At 45.9% G+C, this 21,058-nt stretch overlaps 1 protein-coding gene across 1 annotated transcript in view; it reads left to right on the top strand.

The window, feature by feature from the left end:
• The window catches only part of TENM4 (teneurin transmembrane protein 4), a 431,057-nt gene that overhangs the window by 352,091 nt on the left and 57,908 nt on the right, over positions 1-21,058 (top strand). Inside the window, exons 17-19 of the mRNA XM_069469155.1 lie at positions 9,708-9,827; positions 15,330-15,591; positions 18,244-18,511. Of these exons, the coding sequence (XP_069325256.1) occupies positions 9,708-9,827; positions 15,330-15,591; positions 18,244-18,511 (650 nt within the window). The remainder of the gene's footprint in view (positions 1-9,707; positions 9,828-15,329; positions 15,592-18,243; positions 18,512-21,058) is intronic.

Raw genomic sequence — 21,058 nt, forward strand, 5'->3', positions numbered from 1 at the left:
GAGGCCACAGAACGGTGGCTTCTGGGCTCCGCAGGAGGCACGGACTAAGGTCCCTGAAGACACCAGTAGTTGCTGGGCCATGTTGTCGTTGGATGGTGGTGGTGTCAGGGCACCATGGCAGAGCTGGTGGTGCCCAGGGTCAGTGGGTGATAGAAGGGAAGCTCCGCCCCACCTCCAGAGCTGACTTAGCTTCCCTGTAAATGAGGAGCTTGGACTCAGTCACTCAGAAGACCCCGCTAGCTTACAAGCTAAACTCCTCCATCAGTCTGAAGGAGTCCGTGGATTTCCTCCTGCTCTCCTGAAACATACACAAAAGGATCTGAGGAGTAAAGCTTTTTCTCTAATGAGTAGAAATACTCCCCACTGGTGATGTTTTTCATGTACCCAACAAGTAATATGGAAGCTTCTGGTAAAGTCTAAACTGAGCCCAATTCCAAATGAAAAAACAGAAGTTGAGACACTTGGGCAGAGTCTGGTACTTTATCCCAACTGTGGGAATGTCTTGGTTACAGTCATACTGGAATGACTCTGCAGGCAGCTCCCATTTTTATTGGCTTTAATTCCAGATCCAAGGATTTTATAAAAGCCAAAGAATGTTCTAGATTGTGAGTTCTTCAGAGGTAGGAACTATATCTAACTTTTTGTTATTCAACAAATATTTATTGAGTACCTGCTAAGAATACAGTAGAAATAAAACAGATATGGGGCACTGTCCTCCTATAATTTCCCTAAGTAAATAAGTAAGAAAATGGATGAATAAATACCTTCCCTACCACCCAGCACTATGTCTACCACATAGTAAGTGCTCAATTAAAGTTCTATAACTGAACCCCATCCTCATTTACCTGGTCTTTGTCTAAGCTTCTCTTCTCTTAATCTATATATTTTTTCTTTTACTTTGGGTTATCTGAAATAACTATATTCGTATTTTTTCTCCCATCATCTTCTTTCATTAGTTTATGTCATATTCATTTATTTCTTTACTCAACAATTATTGAATGCACACTCATGACCGACTCCTATGCTAAGCGCTGAAGTTACAGAGATGAAAAGGACATAGTAGCTACCATCAAAGAACTCACAGTCTAGAACAAAAGATAAGGCACATGAACTAATGCATACAATTTAGTGGATAAGTACCTTGTGTTCAGTTTGCCAAAAGAGGGAATAACTTCTTTGTAGTGGGGAAATCAGGAAGAGCTTCACTGAGGAGGTAAGCCTTGAGGGAGAGATTAGTTGGAATGGGGAGGAAAGACATTCGAGGCAGCTGGAACTGCATAGGCAAAGGCAGAGGGGTGTGGAGATGTGAGCCAGGGCAAGGATGTGAGAAGGAATCCAACAGGACTGGAGCACAGGGTGTGAGAACGGAAACACAGGGCGTGAGCTGAAGAGACAGGCAGGGGCAGATCCTGAAGGGCCTTCTATGCCAAACTAAAGCGTCTGGCCTCTATCTGGAGACGGTGCTACAGAATGGCCTGAATGTCATAGAGCTACTGATGACTTAGTTAAAAATAAATAAATAAATAAAAAATGAAGGTTGGAAAGTGCGGTGCCTTAGATTGCAAGGTGCCTGAGGGAAGGTCTGGTCCAACTCCCTGCCCTCTAATAAGTTGGGAACATTAAGTGATTAGATCGGGTTTTATCGGTTTGGGCCCAAGGCTGTTCGAAGACATGCGTGGGAAACATAGGAAGAACTTAGAAATAAGTTATAAAGAATGAATCACAAAAGAAGTTGGCTTTTGAGCATAACAATACATAGTATGTTAGAGTTTATTTTTCGTACAAAGAAATCACCATATCCACACCATCCTAACTCTACTGCAGTGGGCCCAGGTGGGCCCGCACAGTGGGCCTTGAGTACTAGAAAAAACTGAGCAGCTTCTATCTGTATGGTATTTACTTTTATCTTAAAAAATAAGAAAGCAAAACTGTTTTATTCCTGTGGAATGTTGGATTTTCACTGATTTGTTCCATTGGTCCCTATGTGGCTTGATTACATGTCTGGACCAGCATGTGAGGCGTTCTGAGCAAGATCAGGATCCACTCCTTAGAAAGAGGGACGGGCATCCACACTGATTTATTGTAGTGTATTACACCATAACTGTGTGTGTGTGTGTGTATGTCTGTCTGTCTTTCTGTGTGTCTGTGTAAAATGTAGTCTTTCCAGTCTTAACCAGACTTACTCATAAAATAGTAAGGTGGCTTAAAAAGTTTCCTGCAAACTACAAATGGAAGACAATACTAACAGTGCCACATAAGCAAGAAAAAAAAAAAAAATAGCAAAGCTGATAGTTCTCCTACTTCCAGTACAGTCTTCCTCATCCTCACTATGAGGTTAAAAACAGGAATGATTATTCTCATCAGATCTAACAAAGAGATTCAAAATTATCAGAAATCTAGGCTGAGCATGGTGGTTCACCCCTGTAATCCTAGCACTTTGGGAGGCCAAGGTGGGAGGATTGCTTGAAGCCAAAAGTTAGAGACAAGCAAGAGCAATACCCCATCTCTACAAAAAATAGAAACATTAGCTGGGTATGGCAGTGCATGCCTGTAGTCCCAGCTACTTGGGAGGCTGAGGCAGGAGGATCACTTGAGCTCAGGAGTTGTAGACTGCAGTGAGCCATGGTGATGACATTGCTCTCTAGCCCGTGCAACAGAGCAAGACCTTATATCAGGAAAACAAAAGAATCTAGCAGAGTTAACTAAAACAGCAGTCCTCAACTTTTTTGGCACCAGGGACTGGTTTCATGGAGGACAATTTTTGCACGGACAGGCACTAGTGGGGAGGGGAGCATGGTTTTAGGATGATTCAAGAACATTACATTTATTGTGCACTTTATTTCTATTATTACATTGTAATAGATAATGAAATAATTATACAACTCACCATAATGCAGAATCCAATACCATAGCTGATCTGACAGGAGGCAGAGCTTAGGTAGTGATGCGAACGATGGGGAGCAGCTGTAAATACAGATGAAGCTTCGCTCACCCACCGCTCACCTCCTGCTGTGCAGCCCTGTTCCTAACAGGCCATGGACCGGTACTGGTCCGAGGCCCAGGCTTTGGGACCACAGAACTAAAAGACTCAAAATTATCAAAAAGGCTATTTCATATAGGAATTTGTATTCATTAAATACCAAATGTATAGTATGCTTTTTGGTATTCACTAATGATGGTAGCACATGTACAATTTATCAATGAATATAAATACACTGAAGAAGGCTGCTTGAAAATGTTTACAGAAAGATAAGCAATCAAAAAGTTTCAGGAGCCCTGCTCTGATGATGTTAACTCTGATTCTGGGGGCAGGTGAGATAAACTGGGATTCTCAGGTACATATCTATGTCAGACAGTAGGCAACTTGAGAGGTGAAGTTACTTTCCCAAGTTCTCATGGATCATAATTGCCCTGGTGAGTCTGCATTTGAATCCTGACTCCCCTGCAACTCTTTGCAAGAATAGGCAAGTCCCTTCCCTGTCTGGACTTTATCTCCTCACCTGTCCCATGAGAAATTTGAAAGAGATGATCAGCAAGGTCTCTTCTGACTCTAACACTTCATGATTAGGGGTTTCCCAAGAATGTGTATATGGGTGCAAGATGTCAGGCTGGAAAGGCTGGTTAAGGAAACAGAGGCAGAGCATAAGACGGGAAACTATGAAGAGAGAGCTGCAGGTCAGCCTGTGTGGCCAGGCTGCAAAGACGGTCTTGGAAGCTGCAGAGTGGACAGTGTCAGGCTTGGGCTGGAAACCCCTTCAAAGGTGGTAACATGGCAGGCTGTGAACACGGGGCTTCTCATTTGGGCCCAGGTAATGTTCTTTCAAGACTTTGGACAAATTGTATGAGATGCTGGGAAGGTCCCCATAGAGTTAGCAGAAGTTAGCAGAAAACACAGTTTAAGGGTTTGCACAAATCAGGCATATAATCTGGTTGAAGTATATAACGCAAAGGAGTGATTTACATAACCAATAATGGTACAGAGTAGCAAATGCTTTAAAACAGAGAAAGGCTAGAGTTACTATTGGCCACCCAGATCTCAAATGATTATTCCAATCTCCTGAATACCAGATTAGCTGCTTTCATTTAATAACAAAAAAAATGAAAGCTGCAATGTTCCCCCCTTTGCTTTCCTTTATCTGCTAGCATAATATACATTGAATAATAAATCTAACTTAATTTCTAGCATTCTTTTTTAAAGTTTTTCAAACAACAGGTGGTACAGACGAGGAGGATATAGAATCAAAGGGCAGAGCTGCAAGCTGAGGCCAAGGGAGTCCCCCAAGGGAAGAGACCCGAGCCCTGAGAGAGAATGTGGACTGGCCCAGTCCTTCCAGTCCTGGATCCTCTAACTATATCCCTGTCAAGGTCAAGCAGCTCAGAATTCTCTGACATTGCCCTCCCCTTAAGTAACAGAAGCACATAAGCTCTTTATTCATTTAATATTAATGAATAATTATTAGGAGCTTACTCTGTGCCCTGCTTTCAAATTCCAGGACAAACACCTGCTTTGGAGGAGGTTTTCTTTTGCCCAGTCAGAAGTGACCATCAGCCATGCTCAGTGCTGGGGACATAGCAGTGAAGGAGATGTGGTTGGTTCCTGTCGTCAAGGAGCTCATGGTCTGCTGGGGAGAAAAGATTGTCCTAATAGTGTGGCAGATACGCAGACTTTATGCAGAGGTGGCCCAGAGGGGCGGAGGCGGCGGATACTGCTTGGTGAATGCTGTAGCTGGTCCTGAGGGGGAGCAGGCAGTTTTCAGGTGAACAGGATAGAGATAAATGGAAGGTTCCAGACAGAGGGAACAATTCCGAGATAAGTATAAGCATTGTGTGAGTTCCGTTAAGATTCTGAAAACCACGTTTAGTGAAGTGCCCAATCCACTTGAGCTGGATTGGGCAGCACCAGAGTAAAACAATTAAAAATTTGTAAACACACATCGGATTCTATTTTATACCAGGTTGGGAAAGACTTCAGCCTGCGTTTGACAGATGAGAGAAGGGAAGTCCAGAAAGGTCAGATGACTCTCCAAGGCCATACAGTTTTAATTACCACAGTCAGAACTAGAACTATGACTCCCTGCCCAGTGCTCTCTGCCACACCCCTACCACTTTTCCCTGAGTGACAGCTGAGGTTGGCTTTTTATTTGCTTGATTCCGTTTTGGGGTGGTTTTTTCTCTCCGACGGTTTCCTCTTGATCCCAAACCGTGCCGCTGTGCTCAGGAAGCAGTCAGGCAGATCTTCCCCTCCTTGGCATCAGCAAGGGCACCTCAGTCAGGCCCTGAGTGTGTGGCTGGACTAATGCCAGAATATTTGACACGCCCCTTGGCCTGGCATGAGCACTGCCTCCTGGCAGACTTCACCCCGCCTAATTGCTTGTTTGTATCCCAGCTGCCTGACATATGCCAAACCCGTGTGTCAGAGACGACGACACACAGGCATTTCAAACTGGCTTTTGTGAGCTCTAGCAAGTAACTGGGGACTGTAATTCATGCATTTCTATAACCCCAGCACCTAACACAGTGCCTGGCTCACAGTAGGTGCCCAGTTTTTTATTAAAGTCGATTTCAGTGACTACAGGTATATAAATAACACAGTAGTAAAAGTAAGGACTTGAGTGTAAGAAGTCCTAGCTTTGAGTGTCAGCTCAGCCAGTTGAGTTCCTTTCTGGGTGACCTTGAGCTAGTCTTTTCTCTGAGTTTTAGCTACTTGATCATTTTTCACTTAACAACCACTCAGAGAACAACATCCCATGCTTACCGTAGCCACTGGAGATGTGGTCCTAGCCCTCCTCTGGCTTACACATGAGCATGTGAGATAGCTATGTAAATAAGAGTGATATAAACATGTGGTGTTCACAGTATTAGAGAGATACTTGTAAGGTTTATAGGAGCCCAAAGGAGGAGGTGATTAATTGTGCCAGGAGTTGATGACAGCTTTACTTAGGTAATGACAGCTTAAATGGGACTGTGAGGATGAGTAGCAAATAACTCCCCAAAACTCTATTGTGCCAAGACAGTGACCAAGGGATAACAAAACACATCAAATATAGGACTGGCAATGAGAGGATCATGTGAGCTAGCTGGGAGGCCAAGTTGGTGACAATGATTTGCTCCCATGTTAATGGTTTTTCACCAAGGCAGTCTTGCATTATGGAATTTTATATTCAAAGTAGCAACTATTTCTTAGCGACATCCCAGCACTGAGCAAGTGTCTGACCCTTAATGTGGGGTCAGTGTTCCAGTGGTTTGCAGAAGCCAGCTGGGACCAGTCCCAAGAACTAATTATTGGCTGGGTGCATGGCTTACACCTGTAATCACAGCACTCTGAGAGGCCAAGGTGGGAGGATCGCTTGAGGTCAGGAGTTCTAGACAAGTCTGAGCAAGAGCGAGACCCTATCTCTCCTAAAAACAGAAAAATCAGCCAGGTTTAGTGGTACACACCTGTAGACCCAGCTACTGGAGAGGCTGAGGCAGGAGATCGCTTGAGCCCAGGAGTTTGAGGTTGTAATGAGGTAGGATGATGCCCCTTCACTCTAGCCTTTAGCTGGAGTGACAAAGTGAGACTTTCTCTCTCTCAAAAACAAAGAAAACTGATTATTAAATGTTCAGGAATTCTGCAAGCTGGTTGTTAAACACAGCCACCATTAAAAATTAGATTATATAAAATTAAATATATTAAAAACCAAGGTAATAAATACTCAAAACTTACTTCCTGATTATTTTACTGTATTTTACCATTATCTTTGCTGCTGAGGTCATTTAGGACTATTCCATCTCTATGGTAGAAATACTAGGTAATGGTGTTCTGTGCGTCGCTTCCTAACTCTGTGTTTAGTGGCATCTCATTGGTAGCTTGAAATTGACCATGATGAGAGTCTTTACACCACAGAAATGGGAAAATACAATTAAAGCTGTTTTTCTTTTCTTTTCTTTGTCATTTTTCTTTCTTTCTTTTTTTTTTCTTTTTCTTTTTTTTTTTTTTTTTTTTTTTGAAAATCAGCTGATAAACATATACCAGTGCACCACTGGTAGTATCCATTAAATAAATGGAAGAGGAAAGGAAGCATTGGGAAGCCCAGCACTCACATCTTTTCAAACATCCCCCTGGACAAAAGCATGTGGCCCGAGACACATTTCAGAGGCCTCCACAGCGCCTACTTCCCCATCTCCTTTGTTCCAGGGAAGGCTTTATGTGAAACTAGGCTTTCTTAACAACCGAAAATCATGAAAACAGAAGGGGGATGGAAGTGTTTTTCTGCAGGACTTAATTCCTGAGCCAAATGCCTGTTTTGGCAAGAGGCCTCTCTATGGCCTGTCGGCATACGAGAAGTCAACTTAATCTTCCCCAGAATCCAAAAGCAATCCACGGGAGCCTGGGCTAAAATTACATCAGCTCTGGCTTGCCGAACTGGAGGCTGCATGGTGGCCAAATGGTGCTCATTTAGTGTTTCCCGATTATCAGGAAATCCCCAAAGAGAGCGCAGAGGAGGTGGCCTGCGTGTGTATGGGGGGCAGCGGCCACCCAGCCCCCAAAAGGAAACTGTTCCCAGAGGGCTGGTTACTGTCCAGGCAGAATTCAAGGGCACATGTGTCAGGAGAAGGCTGGATAGTAGCCAGCGTGAGGAGATGAGATCTGTTAGTAATTCTGCGGAAGGACAAAGTTCCAGTAATAAGAAATCCAATTGTCCTCCATTAAACAAAGCGTCTCTCGGTACCAGCTGAATACAATTGATGGAATAAATCATACCCATTTGCAGAGAGATAATTTCACATAAATATATTGGGAGACCTTCGGAGCAAGACTGAAAAAGTCTTTGCTGAGCTTCACCTGCTTAACTTGTTTGCTGTGTAATTGCATTTAGACCAAGGGCCTGGGAAGGAAACTGCGGACCGAATTAGCATTAACCAGATTGTGTGTGGTGAGGCTGGGGGTGGGGTGTGGGGGGCGTTTGGTGCATTGTGGGTAGCTGTTCTTGCCTTCAGAAAGGACAAGCTGACACTAGTGAGACCAGCTGCTTGCAAGCCTGGTGTTAATTGCTTTTCTCATCAAACAGAGAAAAGTTTATCACTCTAGGAAGGTAGAGGTGTGGGTACCTAACAAAGTGGGGACTGAGTTTGAGATCTTTTTTTATGAATGTCTGCAGGCCTCATCCCTAGGCCAGGAAAAAATCCTTCTGAACTGAGGAGAGTGGAGAAAGCTATGTGGACAACAGTGCCTGCATTTTGTCTCAGATTTGTCTTGTCAGAGAGGGCTGTCCTCCCACTGCCCTGATCCCCTAGGACGTTGACACCCCCGGCCGCGCCTTCATTTCCACCCATTGCCAGTGGCAAACACACTGGTCCAGAGCTGGACTCAGAGTCACGAGGATTCAAGACCTGGCTCTGCCACCACCTGTCAGCGTGGCTTTGAGCAAATCTTGTAACCTCTGTGGAACCCAGTTTCCTCTTCTATAAAATGAAAGGGTTCCACTAACCTAGTGAGTTTCCAACTGACTTTTCCAGACTGAGACTCCAGAGCTGCCTTCAGAACCTCCCCCAGGGGGAGAGGGGCCCCCAACTCTGCTTCATCCAGAGATCATCTTCTTACTTGTTTTCCACTTTGGAGTCCTTATAGAATGTCATCTACCAAAAAGTTTCTGTTTCTGGACTATTTGAGAAACCATCATTCCACATGATCTCTAATGCTTCCACTTATTTGTTCAGCCACCAGTTTTTTTAAGTGACCTAGTGCTTGTTAGGCATACTTCAGGCACTTGTAGAGAGAAGAAAAAAAAAAAAAAGGAATCCTTGACCCTGCCCTCAAAGAGCTTGTGATCTAGTGGAGAGGAGAAACATGTATGTTTTGGCAGGGTATCGAGGTGTGTGTGTCAGGTTTGCGGGGAGAGAGGGACTAGTTCTGATTAGGGGCATCAAAAAAAGCTTCAGGGAAGAGGTATCACTTGAAGCTGGGTCTTTAAGGGTGAGAATGCTGGGAAAGGCTTGCAGGAACTACATTTTGGGCGAATGGAAGGACATTGCAGACACAGAGGTTCTAAGCAATGTTTGCCTGGCAAGTTTGGTAAAAGCAGATGTTTTGGTGTCTATAACATAGAGGAAGGGGATATTGGGCAAGGTGACAGGTGCCATAACTCCCTCCAAGGGGATGCTAGTATCTGTCCTTCCGTCTCCACTACCAGATGGAAGGAGGTACCCTCCATCCTGCTAACTTTCTTGTATGTTTACTTCCAATGAGACAGTTAGTGACAACAATAGCTATTACCATTTAGGGAGTTTACTCTGTACCAGGATGAAAAAACAGAGGCTCATAGAACTGTCACATACCTGCACAAGTTCAGAGAGCTAGGAAATGGCAGAGTTGGGATCTGAACCCAGATCACCTAACTCCAAATCCACACACATAGCTATACTGTATTACCCTCTGGGATCAGTTTTATTTCCTTACAGCAATATAGTATCATTAGAAAATAACCTCTGAGTGAGATACTTGAAAACACCTCCCAATAGCAATTCTCTCAAGGACACTTTGATGCCTTAAATTGAGGTGGTATTTTTAAAAGATTGTTGTTTATCTTGAGTGAATACCATGAGTCCCTGTGTGCAAGATGTGTCTGAGTGATTGGCTGCTGTCTTCTGACCTCTGGGGGTTCCCTGAGGACCAGGGCTCTGACCATGAAAGGTACATCATGTTATTGTCTCTTCTTTTCCCACAGGCATGCATGTGTTATTCGTGGTCAAGTGATGACATCAGATGGGACCCCCCTGGTTGGTGTGAACATCAGTTTCGTCAATAACCCTCTCTTTGGATATACAATCAGCAGGCAAGATGGCAGGTAGGAGATCGTTCGTGGGCCAGGAAGAGTGAAGGCCCTGCTCTTGTGGTCTTGCCATATAGCTGCTACTAGATGGACAATGGGGAAAGAGGATGGGACTTGGATTCAGAGGGCCTGAATTCAGATGCCCACCTCTGCAGCTCACTAGTTGTATGACCTTGTACCTGACTCTGGCCTCTGTCCCTTTGGCTATGGATGAAGCAGTTTCTTCTTATTTGGTTCTCAGAGTAAGCATAGGGTACCTTATACATATTATCCTGCTCCATGATTTATGATATAAAATACTGCATGTGGACCACTTACTACAGACCAGACAGCTCCAGAAATCTCAGCCATTCCTGTTGTGTGGTTTCCATCCTGCAACTGCGTAGGTCTATGGAAACCATTTGGGTGATGACAGAATTCAGACCTTTGAATTCCTCCGAGAACCATCAGTAGAATGAGGTAAAGCTTCCTTAACAGCCCTAGCTCTCCCACCTGTTAGCTGCATGTCCTTGGGCAAATCTCCTAACCCCTCCAAGCCTCAGTTTCTTCATCTGTTAAATGGTCCTGATGCTATCTATCTCACAAACTGGTTGTGAGAGCAGATGATATGGTGGATGAGGAAGCAGCTGGCACACAGCAGGTGTTTAATAAATCTTAGTTCCCTGCCCCCCTTTAATTTGTTGCTGTATTTCCAGTGTCTGGCACATATAAAGTATATAATAAATATTAGCTATTTATTAAGATTTCAAATTATTGAATGATGAGAAAGTGATGGTAACAGGACAGGCAATGAGAAGATTTTGGAGGAAAGGGAAAGGGAAGGAGGAAGAAGAAAGTGGAATATTTAGGCTGTCAGTGGAGACAAGTCCTCTGTTTTTAATGAAACCAGGTGGTGGCAGTCCATCTGGCTAAGTATGGGCCCATAAGGTTGATTTTCACTCTGTGTTGGAAATTATGCTCCAGCTTGATTGATTTTAGCACCTCTTTAATCCAGTATCAGATGTGAACGTGTCCCGGCAGAGGCGATAATGAAGTAGAGGCTCGTCTGTTTGTAGACATGTGTGCCTCTTAGATGGGCTTGGCAAGCGTGGCACGGGGCGCCCCTTCCCCTCCTCTCACTCCATGTGAATGGGACGGACCCAGCTGGAAGAGCCTAGTGGCCGGTCCTAGGGGTAAACTGTCCAGGCCAGGCCGCTGCCCCCTGCCCTGTACACCTTCCAACCCAGGAAGCACCACAGTGAAGATGCCCACTACAGCAGGAAGGAATCTCCTTCTTTATGCTCTGTCTTTACTGCCTTCTGGTTCAGGGCTGCCGGCTGTATGACAACGGCAGACATGAGCATCCTACGCAGCAGGTATTCTGACCACGTCATTACCTGCTGTGAAACAGTCACCAAAAAGGAATCTTTGAGGACTGCTCTCTCTCTGCCGTGAAACTTGCCAGTCACTTATGTGAGATGACAAATCATCAGTCCTTACACCTTGCTCTGGTTGGTTAGGTAGGTCCATACAACACACCAGAGTCTGGCATAAGGATGGTGGCCCTTGGGAAAAGCTTTCTCTCTGGCACCTCCAGGCTCTGAGTCCCCCTTATCATGCTACCCCTGCAATCTCTACTGCCCCTTGAGAGCATGGAGGTCCTGGGAGCTAAATATCAGCTGTGTTTCCTGCATCAGCCTCCTGAGGTCCACCATAGTAGCCAGAAGTGCTGCAACAGAGCTGGAGTTTCAGATCAATTCTTACCAATGCATTACGGGGCTTGAATTTTCTTCCCAATGCTGCATAATGTACAGGAAAGTTTTCACGTGCTCCCTTAGTGTCTGAAAAATCCCTGTTAGTTATATGAGAACAGGTAGCATTTGCCTCCCACTCTTCCTTGGTTCACCTTCTTTCCTACCTCTCATACCCTAGGAGAAACTGTAGGACTAGAGCTGTACTCTGGAGATAACAGTACATGCAAGTGACCTGGGAGTTCAGGGACTGTGTCTAACTTGGTGTTCCTCACTTTCCAGGCAGGCACCTTGGCACTCGCCCTCATCCAGCTCCCTCACCCTCTTCACTCACACACACACACACACACACACACACACACACTTGCTGAAATACCAGACTTCAAGTCTTAACAGGGGCTCATAAACAGAAAACAGTAGCCAAGAAGTTAGCCAAAGAGATCACTAGAAAGAAGGAAAATAGAGGTCAAGAAGAAAAACTCAGAGAAGCAGCTGAAGCTCAATGAATTGAAAAACGGGATGATACAGAGCACGATGCCCAGGGAATGTGTGGGGCCTGTGCCTTTCCCGTCTATTGTCCCATCTGTGTAATTGATAATTAATTGATAACCCTGCCAAATGATTGTGATCATCAGCTTCATTTTACAGATACAGAGACCGAGGCTTGGAAAGGTGACGTGACTCACCTATGCAGTAAGTAGCCTTACTCAGACTGGCCCTAAGCTGTCTGGGCTTCGTCTGAGGACCAGGCCCTCCCTTTGGGGTCAGACCCACATTCCCACCCACAGCGGGGCTTCCCCTCCAGATGAGCAGGCCCGGCGCAGCCCATACCACCCAGCTCTCTGCTGCTCACAGGCCTGGGAGGATGTCTTTTCATATTTGTCTTCCCTCCCTCCCCACACTCAGCCCTTCATGAAGGGATCCCAGGAGTCTGGCCAGATTCTGTTTGACAGTTAAAAATGCTTATCGAAGCACAGATGCTCTTCAGTTCTGTGACGGAAAAGTCATTCTCTGGGTGTTTCCCCCGAACAGTGGATATTCTCCTGGGGAGCCAAAACCTGAACTCTTGGTTCAAAATAAACACCTTCCCTGTGTTTCTCTGTCATTACTTATTGATCAGTGGTGCTGCCTGGCTTCCTCCACCCAACTGTGGGCCCAGAAAGGGCTGAGTGAGGAGCAAACTGGTGATGAGTTCTTGCAAAGGACAGAAGAGTCAGGCTTTGGAACTTGGGGGACTGAATTTGGGGATGCTATCTACCAAGAGCAGGATCTGGCACTAGGACAGGACAGTTCAATGCCGAATCCTTGCAGTTTCTAGAGGAGGGCAGAGCAAGCCAGAGCAATGGGCCCAATCTCACAAGGTGGATCTATCAGGGTAAGGCTGAGATCCTGCACTGGGGTCCCTCACACCAACGCACAGGTGAACGTTAGGTTGAATTGCAATAACAGCTGAAGAAAGAAGAGACTTAGGGTGCTTAGTGGACTGTCGGTTCAGAAGTTGTTGACAGTGTCACTCATGCATTCATTCTGTAAACTTTTAATCATCAAGCACTGGGCTAGTTTCTGGAAAGACAGAGGAATCAATGTCCTTGGCCAGAGAGCTAAATGAGCAATTACAATGTGATGCAATGTGGTGAGTGCACAGGGTGCAATGGAACCCAGAGAGGGAGCCGGAATTCCGATTGGGGAAGGCCGTGTGGAGGAGGTGAAGTTTGAGCCGTCCAGTTTGATAGTTAGAAGGAGCTCTCCATCCCAAAAAAGCAAGTTGAGCCAGGCCTTAAAAATGCACCCTAAAAGTAAGAGCTAAAAGGACTCTGTCAGAAAAAGATACTGTAGCCAGGGATGGCAGGTGAACAGGATCACCGTTTCCAAGTCCTGAAGGACTGGCAGAGGCGGAAGGAACAGACTAGTTTGAAGTCACCCCAGCAGGTGGGTCAAGGCCCAGTGAATACAAAGCTAGAAAGAGAAGGCTCAAAAAAGTCCTAACAGTCAGAACTAACCAAGGATGGGACAGTCCTCTTGTGGACAGAGCAATCTCCTCGTCACTGGAAATGTGCAGGTAGGAACTGAATGGGCCCTTGAGGGTGATTGTGCTGAAGAGACTAACGCATCAAATTGGGAAGAGGGGACTAGGTCAGAGGATCATTTAAGTTCCCTTCCAGTGGTTCAGCTGTTACTTGATTTTAAACTTTCTGTCTTAAGAGGAGGAAGGACACAAACTTCTAGTCTGAGATCTTGTTGCACACTGAACATAGGGCCTTAAGTAACGACCAAGCCCTCTACGTACCTAACCAGACCCAGCGTGGGGATTAGTGATGTACCTGTGTTCACACCTAGGCTTCCTTGCCTGTTGTCTGTAACCCACGCTCATCTGGATTCTGAGCTTGTGGCTGCAGAACCCTCGGATCAGTCTCTGTGGGACTGGGCAGTGTCAGAAATATTGGGATGTTCAAATGGGGACTCTTTTTCCCCGGATTTTCAAAAATTAAACGTTCACACCAAGGCTTGGCTGGGCAAGTGCCTGGCTAGGTTTGTCCGAAGGTGATGGGAGTTAAGATGCCAGAACCAAACAGAGCTGTCAGCATGTTTCCAGTGGGGGTCCTGTTTGGGTACAAGATATTTTGGGGTGATGCAAGGAAGATTCTACCTGTACAATCCCCACAAGTCTGAAACAAGAGAGGCCTAGCAGGAGTCATCTAGAATGGGAAGGGCCCAGAGATCATCCTATAGCAGACCTATTTGGTGTCGTTTTGGAGCCAGAAGTAGGACTAGGAAAGCAGGTTCCTGCTCAGACCTTCCCACTATCCTCAGAGGACAATGAACAAAAGCTCTCAGGATGCTGTCACAGTGACCTTCTCTCAAGTAGGAGGTTGGCATTCAGTATTCTGGTTTCCCTGACACCTTTCTTAGAGACAGGGTCTTGCTCTGTCACCTAGGCTAGAGTGGCCTGCTCATAGCTCACTATAACCTCAAACTCCTAGGTTCAAGGGATCCTTCTGCCTCCCAAGTAGCTGGTACTACAGGCAGGCACCACCACACCTGGCTAATTTTTTAAATTTTTTATAGAGGTGGGGTCTTGCTACATTGCCTGGGCTGGTTTCAAATTTGTGGCTTCCGGTGATCCTCCTGCCTCAGCCTCTCAAAGTGCTGCAATTACAGGCATGAGCCACCGTACCCAGCCAGATGCTCTGATTCTAATTATGTCATCTCTGAACTGCTTCACTGTTTTGTAATTGCAAAGGCTTTTGTTGAGTGATCTATCACAGAGCTAAAATTACTATTGATTTATAGAATCTAAATGGCTTAAGAATAATCCATTTGAGCCTTTGCATTTTACAGAGGAAAATATTGAGGATCAAAGAGGCTGAGTGACTTACCCAAGATCACACGGTAGTTCAAGGGAGAGCCAGGACTAGGCTTAGGGTTCCTAACACCCAGGTCAGGGCTTATTCTGCTTTGTTCGCTGACTTTTCACCGCCGGGCTTTAGCTCCAACACAGATAAAAGGCCATAAGTACCAGGAGCACTACAGCAGACAACTCATCAGCTGTCCTGTATCCTGGCAAACGGCTCTCTGTAGCAGTGGTTAATTTCAGCAAATTCTCTATGGTGAATCATTTTACAAAAAAAAAAAAAAAAGAAAGAAAAAATAATGCTTTTGCTTAGACCCTTTGGTATAATTTTGTCTCCCTTCTCGATCTCTCTTTCTCGTGCTTCTCCTCTTCATCCTGCTTCCTGCTCTCCCTGCTCCCCGCTACTCTCCCTTTCAACCCTCCCCTCCCGAACAGCTTCGACTTGGTCACAAATGGCGGCATCTCCATCATCCTGCGGTTCGAGCGGGCCCCTTTCATCACGCAGGAGCACACCCTCTGGCTGCCGTGGGATCGCTTCTTTGTCATGGAAACCATCATCATGCGACACGAGGAGAATGAGATTCCCAGCTGTGACCTGAGCACCTTCGCCCGCCCCAACCCCGTGGTCTCTCCATCCCCCCTGACGTCCTTTGCCAGCTCCTGTGCAGAGAAGGGCCCCATCGTGCCAGAAATCCAGGTACCCACCTTCCTCACTGCATCTCGCCATGCTTTTATCTCACCTGGGGATGGAGGAGGATCTCCGAGACAGTGGAAAGAGAAAACACCTCTTTGGGACCTGGGTCAGACTCTATCCGCCCGCCATGTGGAATCCAGCCACCAAACCCTATAGCACACATGACGGCAGGACATGAGGACGTTACACCCAGAAACACAGGAGCACCTGGAAACTGCCTGGCACACTCCCTCTCCCTTTCCACTCTGCCATCCAGGTCACTTCCACTTCCCTTTTCCCCAGACTCCAGTGTCCCCTCTCTCATTATTTCTGTTAGGTTCTACCAAGAGGAATAGGTCAGAGGATCCAAATAGTGAACATTATAATAAAGATTAAATAAGAAAAATGTGTATGAAGTGCTTAGCACAACGTCTAGCACCCAGTATAAGTGCTCAATAAATTTTAGCTATTATTAAGATTATTTAACACACACTACCTTCGTGCCAATTAAGGATTCCTTTGGCTCCAATTTATACATGCAAGTGCTTTACTTAATTATCATTAAAGGGAAGTAATTGGGAAAGATACGTTTTTATCTGACAGAAATTAAGATAGATTTCTTTTTCTTTTTTCTTTTTTCTTTTTTTTTTTTTGGTCTAACAAAGCTCTGCCAGTTAAATTGCCTCCACTGTCCCCAGCCCAATTTCTAATGGCAGAAGCGAAGGCCTGAGGAAGAGGCGAGATGTCAGTGCAGAAGCCCAGGAGAAGCTCTGGCCGTCTGGCCTGCCTAATGAGAACTGGGGCGAAGCGCATGTTAATGGGTTGCAAGTGCTGGCAGAGCAGGGAGTTTATGCATTTATGTGTGTATATTTCATGCCTGGCTGAGCAAACACATCTCTCTACGTGTACCCTGTTGCGTAGCTTCCAACGCCAGCCCCCGGAAAGGAAATACAACCATTTTGAAATTCTCCTTGCACTCACAGGTTGAAACCTCTCTTCTTTTCAGAGATTTAGCGCCTGTCTCCTGTCTCAACCACCAGGCTGACCTTTCTTACGAAATGGTTGTCAGCAGAGACAGAGTTTGCTGGAGAAAAGTAATTTGTTGCTCAATCCTGGCTCAACCCCAGCTAGACATTTTTCCCAGGAGCAGGGACTTTGGAACAGATGAGGTTAAAGGTTGCACCCTTTTTACAGGGCTTCCTGAGCTGGGGGTCTGCACACTCGGTTGGGGCACAAACCCTGCTTGTTATCAGATTAATGAAAAACACAACAGCAAACTCTGGGGTTTTCCCAATCCTATTAGTGGTTAGCCTTTGCAAGTGCTGGGAGAGGTAAATTTTAAAGGGTACATTAAAAAAGGTAAATACTTATGAGAGCATCAGGATGGCACTGACATGAGGAACCACCCTGTGGTTCACTAGGGTGTAGAGCCTGCTTCGCCTGGAACTTTTGAGCTGTAATTTAGGAAGATTGCCCTGGTTTAGGCCCAATCCCTGAAATTTCCCATGTTCAGGAGAGTGGGTGGGAGTGGGGTCCACACCCTTCTATGAAATGGACAGCATGAAAACTACCCAGTTCCTCTGTGAACACGAGGGTAGAATAATCATTGTCCCTTGAATAGATATGTTAGCCTCAAATGATTGAATGTCCCTTTCTTGAAACAGAGCCCAGAGCACGAAGCTGATAAAGTTCTCTGCTTTTGCCATGTGCCTGAGCCCCCTGGCATTCATTTAAACTTCCCGTCTTGGAACCAAGCCCATTGCACCCAGTAGATAAAGTGCTGCCTGCCCACCACTCTGTTCATCTGACACGGCCCTGGAGCTCCGTGCGCAGGTCAGCCTCTCTCTGTGGGTGAGCTGGGGCGTCCGCCACAGGTCCTTGCCAGGCTGTGATCTCAACTCCGCAGAATGATTTGTTTGGTCAACATCTCAGCACTCTCTGTCTACTTCCTCCAAAGGAAAGCCGCTTGAAACAGATCTTACTTTAGGAAAGTTTTGAGAGAAGCACCCTCTTTCCTGCTTAGGCAGCTGTCCACATTCATCTGAGAAAAAAGGTCTTTCCTCCTGGTCACCTGCTGCCAGCACCACCAACACTGGCAGTGCCCTTGTCCTACCTGGTAACATTTATACGCTAGGCACTTTGCAGGTGTGACCTTGCTCGATCCTCATGCTAATCCAGGGAGGAAACTGAGATTCAGAGGTTCCCTGAGTTTTCTAGGAGGACACAGCTAGTGAATCAGAAGCAACATGACGCTAAGTGTTTTATATGCATTATCTTATGTGTCCCTCTCAAAAATGAAGTGCAGGGAGCATTATCGTCCCTGTTGTACAGAGGAGGAGCCTGAGGCTCAGTGAGGTGAGGGGACTTATGCAGGGTCCTACCACGTAAGAGTTGGTCTTCCAACTTGTTTCCCTCCTCCCTGATCCTTCCTCCCATCTGTTTCACGTCTCCTTCCTCCTCCTCCTTTGATCCTCCCCTCCTGCTCCTCCTCCCCCCTGCCTCCTGCTCTGCCTTCTTCTGTCTCCTCTTTTTCTTTCTCCTCCTCTCCCTTCTCTCCTCCTCCCCTCTGGTCCCTCTTCTACGTCCTGAACACCCAGCGTCTGTGGGGCCATGGCCAGCCTCCCTCTGCTGGGGCGTCAGTGCCCGTCACTTGCTGTGCTCTGTCTCTGTCCCCAGGCTTTGCAGGAGGAGATCACCATTTCTGGCTGCAAGATGCGGCTGAGCTACCTGAGCAGCCGGACCCCTGGCTACAAGTCTGTCTTGAGGATCAGCCTCACGCACCCCACCATCCCCTTCAACCTCATGAAGGTCCACCTCATGGTGGCGGTGGAGGGCCGCCTCTTCAGGAAGTGGTTTGCTGCAGCCCCAGACCTGTCCTATTACTTCATCTGGGACAAGACCGACGTCTACAACCAGAAGGTGTTCGGGCTCTCAGAAGCCTTCGGTAAGCCCCCCCTGGCCACAGGACTCAGAGAGACAACAGCACTGGGAGGGAGGACTCTTTTTCCACCACCCTGGTTTCTTCTTCCTCCCTTCCTCTTCTTAGATCAAAACTAGCTAAGGCTTCATTGGCCTTTAAGACCATCCCTGACCTAAAAGAATGTACTGAAAGACCTGAATATGGAAAACTCGACCATTAAAATGAGGTTTCAAAACCAAAGTGGCCCTTGAAAAGCACCGTATTAACATATGATGGCTAAAAGAGGCTGTGTGCCACAAAGGCAGGGCCCCGGGGACACTGCCTGGCCACCCCACAGTCATCCTGCCAGAACTTATCCATTGAAATAAGGGAGCTGAACAACTATTCCTTCAATTTTTTTTGAGGTGCAGGAGCTAAGATTCTCCCTTCATCAGAAATGCTTATTTCCAATCAGAGAGGCAATCTCTTTGTTGCTGTTTATTATTGCTGTCTTTTTGTAAGAAGAAACAGAATGTGACTCTAGCCTCACCTGCAGTCCCAGGCTCACTTGGACCTGAGGCTTCCCAGGGCTGGCTGGACTCACGTCTGCTTCTGCAGTAGAGCAGGGTCCCCGGAAGGGCTCCGAGCTGGACTGGTAGCAGTCTTAACCCCCGCAGGGCTGATCCACCAGGCACTTGAGAGTAACAGCCCAGCAAATCTCTTCTCTCCTTGAACCCTACTCCAATTTTATCCCCTTTATAGATTCACAAAGGTAGAATGAGGACGCAGAGAAAAATGCTGTGTTTAGAAAAGAAGTGGGGAGGGAAGAAGGAAGGGAGAAGGAGGAAGTGAGGGAGGAGGGAGGAATGTGGGGAAGAAGAGGCAGAGGGAGCTGGGAAGGAAATAAAGAAATATCCAATGAGCACCTGCTCTGGGCAATGTGCTCCCCTGTATGTTAGCATCTCAGTTAATCCTCATACCTGTGAGTCAGAAATTGTTATCCCCAAATTCTGCATGAGGAAGCTGAGGCCCAGAGAAGTGAGGTGACCTCCCAAGCATGCACAGCTAGGAAAAACAGAGCTGGATTTATCCCAGATCTTTCCTACAGGTGTGCATTCCCACCCTACCCACAAGGGCACATTCAGAATAAAGATGCCAGCTCTCAGCTGTTCACGGTCCCTTCTGTGTAGGTCAATCCACTTCTATCATCCCTTTAAAAAAAATGAGGCCTTGTAATCCCTTCAGATGAAATGAGCACATTTAGTGTCCACCAGTCAGTTAAAAATGGAAGGGTCTGGGCTGGGGTCACGGTCCTGAGATCACAGGTGACTAATAAGAGGCATAGTGGCTGCTAAAGGGTCTCAAGATCATGGGGAACAGGCCACAGGGACATCTTCTGTTCTGTTCCCCTGTTGCCATAGATGGTCAGCCATCTTTTATGGCACTTACAAGACACTTTAAGGGACTGCCCATTGTTAATTCCTGTCTTGAACACATGGTAGGACGTTGCCCTCTGGAAAGCAGTGCCTACACAGAAAGATGCTTGGAAGAAACAGCATTCCTGTCCCCGCTCGTTCCTTTTCATAAATCAGTTACAGGACTTTTCATAAACCCGGGCTCAAGGAGCCTGCCACGTTTAGCCTTCATCCCAGTGACCTTCTAAGGGAGCCTGGATTTGTGAAACAAAAGTGAAACCAGGGGATTTTTCAAGCTTTGAAACCTCAAAGTAACTTCTAGCTTTAAAAGTACCCCAACTGAGCACCTTTTCTGTGTATTCAAGTGATTTTAGATTCTTTTCTTTATAAAAGAAAAACACCATGTTCATTAATAAAAATTTGAGAAATGGACAAAAATAGAAAAAAGTCCTATGTGATCGTATAAAAAATGCAACTACTCATTAACATTTCAATTTATTTTCTTATTTCATATGTAGTTTTTCAAATGCATATTATTGTATATAACCAGTTTTTTCAACTGAGCATTATTCCATAAGCATTTTCCATGTTACCATGTGGTCTTTATAACCGTGATTTCCAATGGCTCTGTAACATTCCTGGAGTGGACATACCCGCCCCTCTCGAACCTTTAGATTACTTCCAGTTTTCCGCTATTTTAAATAATACTGGATTGAAGACTTTTGTATATAAAGTCTTTTCCATACTAAAGATTATTTCCCTGGAATAAAAGGCCGGATGCAGTGGCTCACGCCTGTAATCCTAGCACTCTGGGAGGCCGAGGCGGGCTGATCATTTGAGCTCAGGAGTTCGAGACCAGCCTGAGCAAGAGCGAGATCCCGTCTGTACTAAAAATAGAAAGAAATTATCTAGACAACTAAAAATATATATAGGAAAAATTAGCCGGGCATGGTGGCGCATGCCTATAGTCCCAGCTACTCAGGAGGCTGAGGCTGTAGGATCGCTTGAGCCCAGGAGTTTGAGGTAGCTGTGAGCTAGGCTGATGCCGTGGCACTCCAGCCTGGGCAATATAGTGAGACTCTGTCTCAAAAAAAAAAATAATACATAATAAAAAAATAAAGATTATTTCCCTGGAATTGATTCACCTGGGTCCTTTCAAAGTATTTGAAAGTATTTA

This window comes from Eulemur rufifrons, chromosome 6, assembly GCF_041146395.1.
Source record: "Eulemur rufifrons isolate Redbay chromosome 6, OSU_ERuf_1, whole genome shotgun sequence".
Taxonomy (NCBI): Eukaryota; Metazoa; Chordata; class Mammalia; order Primates; family Lemuridae; genus Eulemur; species Eulemur rufifrons.